This window comes from Corylus avellana, chromosome ca11, assembly GCF_901000735.1.
Source record: "Corylus avellana chromosome ca11, CavTom2PMs-1.0".
In the NCBI taxonomy this organism is placed as follows: Eukaryota; Viridiplantae; Streptophyta; class Magnoliopsida; order Fagales; family Betulaceae; genus Corylus; species Corylus avellana.
This window is the reverse complement of record NC_081551.1, coordinates 2,901,879-2,916,223: the sequence shown is the minus strand read 5'-3', so window position 1 is coordinate 2,916,223 and position 14,345 is coordinate 2,901,879. Positions and strand designations below refer to the sequence as shown.

Here is a 14,345-nt window from a genome sequence, read left to right as displayed (position 1 = left end):
GTATCCAGTGGTTACTGAATATCTCAACCTGCATAAATCACTTTACTTGTCATGTTGATCTGTTCTGTGTAACACCACCTACATTATGTAACTTCAGGCCATCCAAATTTATCTCTTTTGAAAGTTCATTTATGTCAACAAAAAAATGCAGTAACAAAGAAAAGCACAAAAAAATTGTGTTGCAAACACCATTGTTTTTCCCTCACCCATTCTCTTGGCAACCTAACAGAGCACTAATTTCCGTTACTAATTTTTTCACATATGATTAACTCATTCATGGCCTACTCCTCAACATCATAGACAAAATTCATTCAGTAATTCTCAAGATAATATTTTATATTCAAGATGTATGTACTTCCCCTCAAACACATCCAGGTCCCATATTGACAATGCAAAAGCGAGAATTGGTAGTTAGTTATAGCTCTATCATTAAGAAATTGCAGATACTATACCAAATAAAAGTTTGACAGACAAGCTAGGAGTGCAAAGGTTTTTCTTGGAACAACTACTAAAATAATGTTGTAACAGTCGTTGCAATTGTTGCTGCAAACAAGATTCATTCAGAGCTTTTTAAAATTTTCACTGGGTCAGTCATAGGTATAATTACACTTTGTTGGGTCTATCAACATTTTCAGGATTCCCACTCTTTTTCATTGAGAACGATATAAAATATTTAGTAGAGGATTTAACCTGGAAGAAAAGGGGCAAATTAAGGAAGAAAAAGCCTGTTTTAATCTAGTAAGAATTTCAGGAATTACTTGGAAACTATATTGAAAAATGAAATTCGGTGAGAGAAGATGAGGCAAATTTTAAGAGAAAAAGAAAAGGCAGAAAATAGTCATCTTGAAATTAATTTTAGTTGGGATTATTCTGGAATTTCATAAATCATTCTTAAATTACTACAATGTTAACTGAAAGAATTACTTATGAGGAAAAAACAAATGATATATAACAGAGATATGCAGAGCCCAGAGGCATGTATGGAATGGTACCAAAGAATTTACCATTTATCATGAACTTAATTGTCACATCAAAAGTATTTTAAATATGTATAAACATCAAAGCAGTAGCCACCAAAAACCATCACTTGCAATCGAGAAGAGCCCCCTATCTTGCTAACTCAAAGCACCAGAAATCATTTACAAGGTGGCCAAAAAGGAAAAAAGAAACATTATAAAGTGAAAAGGCCACCACAAACATGACGTGCAGATACTCAACAGATACAAGGGAAGAAAAAAAAAAAAAAAACCGAGTGATGTTAATTACCTATTCTGTGCTTGCACATGTTCTCTCAATAACCTTAGAGTCTGTTCTATGCGAATACTTTGATGGAGAACTTGATCCCCTCGAAGAACTATGTCCAAAGAAGCCCAGTTTACCAATTTTCTTTGAGAAAGAACTCATAAACTTACGAGAATTGGACTTCTCCATATCCCTTTTCATACAAACATGTTCTTTCTCCAGATCATTTAGCCTCATCCGCAACCTCGCTAGCTCAAGTTTTAGCTCACGATTTTCTCGTCTCAATGATGCATAGTTGTCTCGTGGAGACATTGCTGCACTTAGCGCACCACTGCTGATCCGCCATGACTGGTGCATTGGCTTGTGGTCGTCATCTCCATACGAACAGCTCAAGGAATTTCGAAGCCTTATTTGCTCAAAGTAGAGCACTTGTACAATAGATTGGAGAGGGAGGCGCTCATTTTGTGCAGCATGTGCACCAGCTTCCTGCGAGAGCTTTTGGAAATCAATCATTTTGCATAGCTTCTTCCGGTCAAACTCTGGTAAACCTTGATGTGCCTGAACATGCATTTACTTTAAATCAGATATAAGGAAATTCCAAAAACGAATTGGTAATATAATTAAACTCTGTTTACTCCCTGTCAATCTCAGTGGTAATTACAAATAGGTGGTAGAAGCACCAGCAAAATATATTTCAAAGAAAACTTGGTTTGCCTATTGGATAAAAGTAGAACTAGCCAAGTTTTTTTTTTCCTTCTTCTTCTCTCTTGAAATTGATCATGACTATTTCTTGTATTAAGTCTTAGGAGGGGAGTCGTTGGGCAAGTGCTCCCTGTCAAGAATCAAGATCAAGTATCTGTAATATGCAGTGGAAGCCACCTCCACAATCAATCTGTTTCATGTTGCACAATGTTTTTGTCCAGATAAAATTGCAAGCAAAGATGAGCAATACATACCTTCAGGTAAATATCAATGGCTCGATACAAGCCATCATGAACGGTGCGTGCATGTGTCGGCAAAGCCTCTGCAATGACCATGAACTTAGCAAGCTTGAGATTTGCGTCAGGAGCAATTTCGGCAAGGTAATTATCCACTAATTTTGCAACTTTGAACAAGGCAGATTGGGAAGGTGAATGAGGACTATCAGATTCAAAAACAGAGGCATCTTCCATATCATCTTCACTATCATCTTGCTGTGAGAAATTTACCAAAATTCTATGAACTGTATCAACATCAAATAAGGTATCGCCTGCATTCCTAAAAGAAGGTATCAGAAGATCATCAAGTGTAGCAATATCCAACTGGGACCCAATCCTCCTCTCCAGATCAAGCCTACAAGCAACTGTACAATCAAGCATAACTGCACTTCGCAAAAGTCCAAAAAGGAATGTGATTGGAACAGCAAGTTTCTCAACAGGTAAGAGGCTGACAATTGTCTCAACCACAAGTTTTTCATGCCCATTTGAACCTGAAAGAAAATCAGCTTTTGCCTGGCTAGATGGATTCCATAAGCTGGATTTCTTTGTCAACTCCTTCTGGGCATAACCAACGAGGGATGCACCAATACTCTCAGGACGGACCCCACGGCACTTCATTGCCGTCATGACTCTTTGATACAAGTCAATCCGCAGAACAGATATATCTTCTATCCACCAGTCCTCGTCACGCTTCGCTTGCCTGTTCATGTTAAGCCTTCCTGAGCTGCTGTACTCTAAGCGTGAGAAGCTTGAAGCAATTTGCTCTGCACAAGCCTTTGAGGCTATTGCATCTATGCAACGGCTAACTATTTTCAGCTCATCTGCAAGAGGGAGCAGGTTTTCACATTGTTGCAAAACCTCAACACATATTTCAAGGTTCTTGCAAACAATACTCTCAATATATTCTTCAGCACGAGAATTAAGATTATCTTTTGAAAACTCTTCAGTCATTTCAAGGTAATCAGAAACACAGCACAGCTGAGCAACATTCATAGATGTAATTTCGAAGTTGATTCCATAACAGAATTTTGCTGCCAACTCAAAGGACTCTGCACCTCCTGGTAAATTAAGAAGCTCTACCCTTGACATATCAGAATCCCTATGTTCTGCAACTAATTTTCGGATTCGCCCACTTCGAGAGACAAGAGGGAACTGCATTTGAGAATCAAGACAATTGAAACCATGAAAAGTATGAAAAAATAGTATCACTGCTATGCATAAAGCAACTTCTTATAATTAAACCAATGGTTATTTGCTCCTTTCTTCTTTTTAGATTTCTTTTAGTGGTGGAGGTTTGTGGGAGAATTGATGGAAAGAGAAGGTTATAGGCACTCACTCTCTTTATGTCTAATGTCGTACTTTCTGCAACTAGGTTATTGTCTAGGGTACAGCAACTAATCTTGGCCCTTTAGTTAATCATTTTCAAGATAGTTAAGTAGGTACACAATGATAGGAAACGATGCTTCACAGCTACAGTTCTGTTAAGTTACCCAACCACAGAATCTATGACACTAGTAAAGTCAGGTGAGCAAGAGCATCACAAATCCAAGAGTGTGTGCCTCATGAAAACATAATTGTGACAATCTGTAAGTTAGGTTTGGTGGAAATATATAATTCTGACAATAAACTAAATTTGAAAATGTTATTTGAAATTTATGACGAAGAAAAAAAGCAAATTAAAAAGAATTTCATATTCAAAATTCTGGCAACATACATCTCCAATTATAGAAAACGTTCATGCTTACCTAACTTTTATGTGTATATTTTAGTGGTTAAAAAAAAAAAAAATGCAACGAGTAGCAAAATATCTGGACAATCAAAATAGTTGATTACTCCCAATTAATCAGAGACAATCAGAATGAGAGACAATGGCTTTCCTTTTCTTATATTCTTATTTTCCTCCCCTGACATACATATTTTTTCCTTCCAATTTGATTATTCTTCTTTTCCCATTTAAGTCACAATTCCAGCAAACTTGAATTTGAGTTCAAGTCCCCTTGTTTTTTTGGAGGTGAAATTTGACTTTAAGACCAATTGTAGCCCCATCCCACACCTTACAAGTGAGATAAACCCCAAGGGCAGATGTCAGGTAATATTCACTAGCAAATAATACCTGCATCAGATATTCATAAGCATACCCAAGAAAGAGAGAACAAACTAGATTTTCACACCTGAAACATAGTATGTATTTAATGCCATCTATTAACTCATTCTTTATGTTTACAAAAGATAATACAGCTGAAGCGAATACCACAATGAAATTGCATTCAAACATATGCATCGCCAACAACTAAATAAAAGAAGCTTCATCCATCACAAGACGCATGCTCTCAATCAGAATATAACGAACAAATTCATAATAAAACAAGGCAGATAGTTACCTTATGTAAATGAAACGTCCCTCCACTCACTTCTATGGTAATATCACTTGGAACATCTCGAAAAATCCTACAACAGGTTATCAGCCAATTACTGACAAAAGAATTATTTCATTTGCATCCATAGAAGAAATGAACAAGTGGGTTTCCAGGTTAAGTTGACAACTTTTAGATCCTGCTCTGACGCTAGCTAATAACAAAAATTATCTTGTTTAAAGATACATGTGAACAACACTAATTGAAGTGTAATTCTGATTCAGGGATCAGCACTAGTTCTAAGCCTATAGATTTATGTCAGAAAATATAAAGAGTTTAGTGATAATCTATTGATTTAACACATAAAGAAATCACTGTTTCTAGAGCATCAGCACTTAAAATATTATAATAATTATTACCATTGAAATATAACCACACAATTTGGAAGGGTAAAAGGTAAAGAAGTAAGCCACATACATTAACACCTGAAAGGAATACTGTACGTTCAAAAGCATTTGGAAGAAATCACATATTTGTTAAAATGTTATATGCAACAGTCAAAAGCTATCATTAGCCATAAATTTAGTTGCAAAATTAGAACAAGACACTATAAATATTTATCAATGCCGACAAAACCTTATATATTCGTTATGTGTTGTAAAGATTCTTAAATCTGAAAAAGAAATCTTATAACAATAACACTTACATTGTTTAATGTGTGTATATGTACCATATGTACTCACATATCACAAATTGAACTCATTCCTTCACTTTGGATCTCTAATGTTAGTCTCTTAAAGTGCTTGTTCTCAAATATTAGTAGTAATGATAGGTAACAGGAATATGCAAATAAAGCAGAGATGGCATCATTAGAGTGAATTTTTTTTTTTTTTTGTTTTCTTGTTTTGGGAAAATACACTTGTGGTGCACATGTGGCATTTTCCATTTATTTTAACCCAAATGCTAACGGAGGGTGTAACTTGTAACAGGGTGATAGTTGGAGGTGATCAAATGTCACATTTTAAACTTCAATGGTCTAAGTGCCAAAGGGGTGGTAGTTTGGGGGTGCTATGTGTATCACTAGAAGTGGAAAACTCAAAATGGACAAACTAATTTAACAGAAAACTAAAAGGAAACTCTAGTTACAAAGGAAGGAACTCAGTCAATTAAGATCGAAAGAAGTGCAATATATTAAAGACTATGGATTAGTACATTTAATTGTAGAAAAGCCAAGTCAAGGGATGGGTAAACCAGGCTGCAACCCGTAGGTTTTCCCAGTAAGTTTTAGAAGGAGTGCCTTGAGGTAAGGCACCAACAGAACACTCCAAGGTGCAGATACTTAACGTTGGCTCTCCAAAGGCCTTTTACTTTTAGTTTAGGTGCATCCTTAAGGCTCAAATAGCACATCTTTTCTGCTAACATGGGATAGGCATTTTCCTAGCTGGACCAATTAGTTAATTGATAGAATTGACCATGGTCAAAACTACGACAATAAGAAAAAAGATTATCTGCTAGTTTTTACATGAAAATTAGTTGATCTCGTATGAAGCATCTTGACCTTTGGTGATACAACAGTCCAGCAAGATTTCTTCAGGCTTGTGTTTTGCATTTTCCTTTTGGATACAAATTTGAGATTTTAATAGCATACCATGCTCTCTTTATTACACAACTTTTTTTTTTCTTTAGGGGTTGGGGGGGACAAAGCTATTCAACTCTTACTGCTGAATGCTCAATTTTCAGCATTCTATTTCTTCTTGCACGGTTCTTCTCTTCTGGTCTGTTAAACTTTACAGTAATGACTTATCCCTCACGCTTTAAGGCTTATGCCTGACCTCATGGACTAGTGACAAATTAAAATTTACACTAGTGAAATATTCTCAAGTTAAACATGAAGAACCAACACCTAAAGCACATTAACATTAACAAAAGACATCATCATACACACAAACAGCAAAAGAAGAAATCAGGAACAAAAGATAGAAAATTGGAAGTAAATCATACAATCAGAATATAGAAATACCATCAAACAAACCTTTCAGCACATCACTCAAGCATTTTTTAAAACAGAAATACATGCATACAAATTATTAAATTTATTTTAAGGAAGGCAGTAACTGAAAATCTGATACTGAAGTGTATTAAACATCAAAACATATCACTCATTGCATCACTTCAGCAACGATAGAATAAAAAACTAGCCATCCAGTACACATGAACAGGAATAAGAACTAATTACAAGATAAAAGGCATAAACCGAGATATCAAACAATTAAGAAATGAAAATATATGCTTATAATAAAAATAAGTAAAAATATGATAATTGGAGTGAATTACAACACTCAAACATAGAAAAAAAAACAAATGCATAAAACAAACCATTCTTCATTGCATCGCTGCCGCGCGCACTTGGCCAACGACAGCTGCTGCTGCTTGTCACTTCGGTCCATGGAGAGCAAGAAAATCCAGAGAGAAAAATGGAAAAAGAGAGAAAAAGAGGATAGAGGTGTTGGTGGTGAGGTTGAGAGAGTGAACTGGGAGAGAGAGAAAGAGAGAGACAAAGACAGAGACCCAGTTGGTGATGTTGCTGTTGGTGAACTTCTTCTTTGGCCATTTTCGTCAAACAGTTGGTGTTCAAAGCCATGGATTGCAATTGTCCAAAGTAACTGGGCCTCTCTTGTGGGTCATACTCCCCTCTTTTTAAGGCTTTGATATCACAATTAAAATGTTCATAATCTCTTCCACTCCAAAACCCAATATTTTTCTTCACAGTTTGGATTTAGTTAATTTCTTTACTATTATTTTGGGTAAAGATTTTGGCTTTATTTAAGCAGGTAATAGGGCGCAAAAGAAGGAGGTGTTTGTGAATGACTGAAGTGTTAACAGGAAAGTCAAAATGACTCATTACGAACAGGGGCCTAAAAAAAGCGGGAACAAAAAAGTAGTTATTCGCTTTAGACAACTTTTGACATATTTCACCTTTTGCCCCCACCTTTAACGGTGAAAACTGAAAAGTGAAATATTCTCTTTGTCATTTTACAATTTTGCTTCTTGGCCCGTTGTTTTCTACTATTTACATGAATATCAAAAGATTTGTTCTTTTCTTTTCTTTTAAACGAAGAACCTCAATGGTCCAAGATGGCTGCCTAAATTCCGGATATTCATGACTTATTCTCAACATGATAGATTTAGGAAATAGGGCTCTCCGGTGATAGAATTGCATAAAGATCTCGTGTAATAAGATTGTCATATTATACTGTAATAAGACAGTCCATGTTAGAGTCTGTCTAAATCTCACTTGTTTGGTAAGTGTTTGGACAACTCAAGCAAATAAGGCTCCGACAAACTCTTATGTAGAATAGTCCTATTGTATAAAATCCAAATCCCTTATAATCTAATGGAGTATTCCTTTATAGAATTAAACCAAAATCTCGCTACCGAAAAATATGACCCCTGACCAATCAATATGGTTGAAAATAACGCTTATTACTAGTAGATAATCAACCAAACTTCGATCATTCATACCTTCATTAGGGTACTAATTAATTATTAAATATCATTAGAGATAGTATTGTGGTGGAAAAAAAGTAGGAGCTTTTCAAGCTCCATTTTCTAGGTAGCTAGCAACTCGATCCATTAGGCAAAAGTAAGGAGAATATAAATTCAAGCAAGGAAAGTGAATTGCCTTGGCCTTTGCAATTTTTCACTTTCCACGTGAAAAAAAAAAAAGAAGAAAAGAAGCAAACAAATAAAAGGTCAAAAAGAAAGCACACTCAGAACATGGATAGGGAGAGGTGTTTATTTTATTTATTTATTTTTTTTTTTTTGAGAGCATGGATGGAGGGGGTGAGGTCAGTTTTGATAATATCATGATTTATGATTACCCACATCTTCTAGTGGTCATGTTAGGATTAGTGTTGGCCCCATGCGGAAATTATTACCTTATTTGATATCATTTGATATCATATCTTCCACCACCACCACCATTCCTTTCATGTAGATGGGAACAAAATTTTTTTGTTCAAGTCAAAGTCTTCAGAAGACCGTGTGTGGCATGCATGTATGGTCATATATAGACATAAACATGCATGGCGAGCATGGGGAGCATGGAGAGAGCATGGGACTATGAAGTTATCAGTTAGGAGCAAGCAGATCTAGCTAAGATTTCTTATCATGAAGGAAGAGCCAAACTTAATTATATTTCTAAGCCTATATATATATAAAATATATTTAGGCCCCTTGATTCAAGTTAGTGGGCATAGTGAAATGAAATACTAAGCTCATTTGAAGCTTGAGTGCCTTCTAAGGTTTGGATTGTTTTGATACAGATCTGTCTCTTAATTTTGTGCAGATATTTTTATATTGGATAAGGACTTCAATAATTCATATGTTACATGCATGTTGTGTATATGTTCTTGATCTTAGATTTTGTTCCTTTGCCATTTACATGAATCAATGTGTGATTTTTCTTTCTTACAGGGTTATATTACTAAGAAAGTACCTTCAAAAAAGTCTATTAGTATGACTATTTCAAACTAATATGGCTGAGGCATGCATTTTGAAGTGAAAAGCTATATATGGCATTAGCAATTTTAGAATGAAAAGGAGACCTGCTTTTCCTCATTAGTTCAAGTGGCACATCTTAAATTATTTTATTATCTATTTCACCTTTAAACTTTCATTGCCTATTCTTGCATGACAACAAAAAAAAAAAAAAAGGATCAATCCCATTTATAAACAAACATTTACAGGCAAATGGGACATCAGCAGATTAAAGAGATAAAACTTTAGTTGGCAAACTGGGATAACAATGACCCACTCACTACATTGGCAAATAATCAGATAGCACTTGCACAGCTACAAGCTCAATCTCGTCACGTGGCAAACAATTAGGAACCGCCTCTAAGGAGTCTCACATTAAAAAGGTCACAATTTTCAGAAAACAAGTGTTGCCTTCTTTCACCATAAACTTTCTCTCTTACACTGTGAGAACTATTTACTGACTTAAGCATTGAAGGCTCCTCAGTCTCAAGGGTTGGCGCTTTTTCGGTGACTTTCTCATTGTTTTGCAGGAGTCTGTTGTTCGTTTTGACCATGCAAAAATCTACTTCAACAGTGACACACGCCCTGAAGGAGATTATAATGGGATAGAATTTGGAATTTAATTATTAATTTTTTTTTTTTTTTTTTTTTTTCTGTTTCTTTTGCCCATGTTATACATAAACATGTGTAATAACACCAAATTTCTCTCTTTCATTGATAATTAGAACAACAATGTCCTGCACCATTCTGCCTCAACATTATTGGGAAATGATTGGCAATTACACAACAAAATTCAAGGAGATGAATATCTAAAATTGAGTTTGGTGAAGGGAATCAATCTCAAATTGCAGTCAAATTAAGCCTAGCCTATGTCTACAGATGTTGATTGATCGATCGGTTTCATTAGTTTGAAGTGGACTTTTCAACCAAGCAAGTGAAGCTGGCCTTGGAACAAATGTAAATGACTCCTTTGAAACGTCTTTTTAATTAGTTGGGTCACATAAGATGTGATATTACTAAATTTTCATTTTGCACAATGGATTTGGCTTAGGCATTGCTATAGTTTTTTCAACGGTTCAGATTCAATTTCAAGTTCTCCATGAAAAAAATAGAGAAAGAATGAAATTAAAACTGAATCATTTTTAAAAAAATTACAAAAAATCTCCTATAATTTTGTTTACAGCACCTAGGCCAAATCCATTTACCTTGGCAAAAAGATTAAAACCAAATCTGAAATGATATTACCGCCACCATAATAGTTACAGGCGATAAAAAAGATATACCATACACATATAACTCTGAAAAGATTGAATAGTCTCCTACAAAATTTAGATAGCGCAATCTCACATTGAATACTAAAAGCTAATTCGAGCTAGGTCATTTCATGGCAAGTAGATCATTTATGATCAAGAGAATGAGCTTCAAAATGATGATTCGGAAGTTTTGCAAAGTAGAACCGTGCAGTATTATACAAAATAAATCTTTCAGAGAATAAGGATTTTTTTTTAATTTTTTATTTTTAATAATAAGCCAATTCATTTGGGACCTTGCAGCAATTGATGTGGGAAATTGGAACAAAATTCATTGCCTTGTGTTGAGAATTCGATTGGATCAATGGTATGTGAGCTCAAGGTGCCATGGGTGTCATCAATCATGCACAAAGGAATACTTTATAGTGAATGGTAGATTTACATTAGTGTGGTAAAGGTTGTATATGAACGTCAATCCCAATCATTTGTATATTGCACGCCAAGTTGTATCTGTGATTAATGATGGTGTGTTTCTCCAAAAGTGAGAAAAAATAAAAGACAAAAAGTGATAGGTGATAGGACATGATAAAGGTATCCTATGATTTAAGTGTAGGACTTTCACCTTTCACTTTCAAGATTCCTGCTAAATTTAGTCCCATACATGAATAAGGCTCTCGATGAACCTGTTTCCATAAACTTGATTCGAACTCGGTTTATTTAGTATATAAAAGAGACATATTTGTATTAATTCAGTTCAACTTGATTAAAGCTCATGAATATAGCTCGTAAAAACTCAGTTCGACTTGTTAGTTGGTGTAAATTCAATAACGATTTTAAAAATTACAACAATATTAAAAGGATATTTCTAGCATTACTCATGTTGTTCATCTTTGTCATCTAGTTAAATGCCAATTGTGTTGCTCTAGATTGATTTTGTTGGGCTTGCTGGTTAATAAATGAATATGCCCCAAATTGGAGACATGACAAGTAGGATATATATATATAGGGGCTGGTATGGGCTAAGGCCCCCTTGGTTTGGAAATTTTTTTTACAAGGGGTTGTTTCAGCAATGTCTAGGGCCTTTGGTCAGATACTCTTTCTTTGCAAATTTCTTAAGCTCTTTGCCTTCTTCAATCAATACCAACTTAAACATCGGAGTGACCGTCAAAACCTGGCAGGACGCTTCAATCTTCATGTCCAACCTTCCTCCTCCTCTACAAATTCTCTCGATTAGGATTTGGGTTGAGGTCAACTGATTCTTCTCTTAAATCACCTATTTTTTTATTCTCCAATGAACGAGCCCAATAATAAGCACAGGAGTTGCACTACCACCGCCCATAGTCTCGGCCATCGGGCAACTTTGTGCACCGAATCCAAACTTGTGCCGATCTCGTTTTGTTACAAACTCTTTGTTGAGCTTTATTGTAAAGGCCCAGCCTCTCTACTATGATGGGCTTAAACCCACGAACTTACTTTTTTTTCTTTTTCTGAAGAAGCCTTATTTGATGTGTTTTTTTAAAAAAGAAAAAAATAATGTCTTGAAACAGTGAGATTGTCACATCTGCTTTCCAAGTGAAATTAATCAATCAAATAACTCTTGAAATTAAGGCCGAAAAGAAAATAATACTTGGGCCCAAGGCGTAGCCATCTGAGAGGCCATCGGTTAAGGGCTCACCAACCCGTGAGAGAATTAAGACCCGAGAGGCTTTTTTTTTTTAAAAAAAAAAAAAAATTTTAAAAATAAATAAATAAAGATACTGATCTCATTAAATGATGAAAGTCAAAAGCAAGAAGCTTATACAAGACAGAGCAACACAAAAACTCTGCCAAATCTTAACCATAGCCAAGACTGGGACTTCACCAACCTGCTAACCTATGTCTAATGTCAAATCTTCTGATACTAGAACAACTCTACTCAGGCAGATTCCAACAAATACATAGGTGTAGCCTATAACTAAACCCCCACAACCCAAAGCCAGGACACCTTATTAAAAGAAAAAAAAAACTACTGTTAATTCATGTACAAATACATTTAAGGAACAGATCTGCTTCGAACAGACTAGATATAAGACATGAGTAGCCCAAATACATCAACAAAAATAAAAATAAACTAAAAAAACTAAACACACCTTCATATCAAATGATCACTCTTGTCCCTGTCTCTCTCTGGCACCTGAGCACATAAAAAGTTATAGTATATCCTTCGCCTAGCTGCTTCTCTTAAGCAAACCGGCTCCACCCTCTGGTGAGATAAGCATTTCCACCACTTGTATGAAAAAGCATTGGCCAGCACTTATTTTGAACGTCATAGACAGTCACTTCACTTCCATTTAAAGGATCCCTAATATTGATTAACATGTAACTAGTTTCATTTCTCTGTATTCATGTTATGAAATTTTTCCAGTTTTCTGTACAAAGAAGTATGAATGAGGAGATATGTTTCTGTCAACCAAGCATGGAGCATGCCATAGAAAGCAGCAAGGAAAGATACCTAACCCAACAAAAAAGGTTCCATGAGAATAAAATCATGGATCAACTTGCTACTTCAACAATGCACGGATGATAGATCTGATGACAAATTCATATGGACAAAATTTTTTTCTAAACCAGTTTGGAAGAAATATTTTCAAACCCATTTAAAATAGTGTCAAGTGCTTATAAACATTTAAAACATTAGTCTAAGTTAGTAAACTATTATTAATGACTTTAAGAATTTAACGTGTGTTTTAAATGTTTATAGACAATTGACACTATTTTAAATGGAGTTGGATGATATTTCCTCCAAAACTAATTTGGAGGAAATTTCTATCCGATCTATATATGAAGAAACTATGGAAACCATAACCAAAAACAGAGGAGCAGAATCTGGCTTCATGTGTATGTCGGTGACAAAATGTCTCTGACCTGAATACAATGTCTCTGGTGGGATTCAAATCTCTTCTAAGGTTGTAATATCTTTTACGACAAAGTCATGACAGTATACAATTAGTGAAATAAAATATAATGACTAACTTATTAATTATACACTCTTATTTATTTTACCATACCAATTATGAACCATCACGTCAGATTATAAATGACTTTGTCCTTTACAAGAAGATCTTAGAAATCTCAAGACACAAAATATTTGTCACTGCAACCATGAGTAGCATGAAGATGCTTCTGATAATTATTAATCCTTTCAAAAGGGATCAAGAGGGTTAGATTGTTTGGGAAGCACTACCATTATCTACTTGGTTCAACTTAAAAAAAGATACAAACATATCCAATTAAACCAATTGTTAAATACCACTTATCCCAAAAGTTTAAGCTAATAGGAAGAGGTAAATTTAATTACTTAGGATTTGTTTGGTTTATGAAATAGAAAAGGGAATAGTTATTACTTGGAATGGAAGAGGTTGGAATGAAATAATTATTTTAATTCTCTAGTTTGATAGCAACACATATTTCATAATTGAAATTGAACTAAAATTACTAAAAAGGTCATTTGATTTCTAATATTTCAAAATCTTAAATTAAAAAAAAAAAAAAAGGTTAAACGTGTGGTGGCCAACCACCCGACCACCATAGCATGCACTGGGGTTGGCCCCAGGGCCAAGGCCACCCTCGGTGAGATTTCGGGGTGGCTAGGCTCACATTGGAGGTGGCCGCGCCACTCTCAGAGGACCTCGACAAGGTCCATGCTAACCATCCTAGAATCTCACAAGGCCACCCCCGATTGCCCTAGGGCTGCACCACCCCCATATGGCCATTGGGAAAAAAAATTGCACAAGGCGAGAGCGAACGGAAACAGAGAAGGAGCTATCCTTCTATGCATATTACATACCTACGAGGGCTAACATTGATTATTGTGATCGGCAAACCTCTGTTTCGATCCGAGAGTGAAATCCATGGGCGTTCTCTCTCTCTCTCTCTCTCTCTCTCGCATGCGTGGACTTGAAAAGCCCTCTGTGGTTGACTTCAAAAGGAGATGATTTATAGTA

At 35.4% G+C, this 14,345-nt stretch overlaps 1 protein-coding gene across 1 annotated transcript; it reads right to left on the bottom strand.

The window, feature by feature from the left end:
* Window positions 1-979: 979 nt before the first annotated feature.
* LOC132166125 (BTB/POZ domain-containing protein At5g48800-like) lies at window positions 980-7,399 on the bottom strand. The gene is made up of 4 exons (XM_059576891.1): window positions 6,950-7,399; window positions 4,601-4,667; window positions 2,199-3,371; window positions 980-1,800 (listed from the first exon to the last, which is right to left on the bottom strand). The coding sequence occupies exons 1-4, from the start codon at window positions 7,018-7,020 to the stop codon at window positions 1,267-1,269; spliced, it is 1,845 nt and encodes a 614-aa protein (XP_059432874.1). The 5' UTR covers window positions 7,021-7,399; the 3' UTR covers window positions 980-1,266.
* Window positions 7,400-14,345: the final 6,946 nt, after the last annotated feature.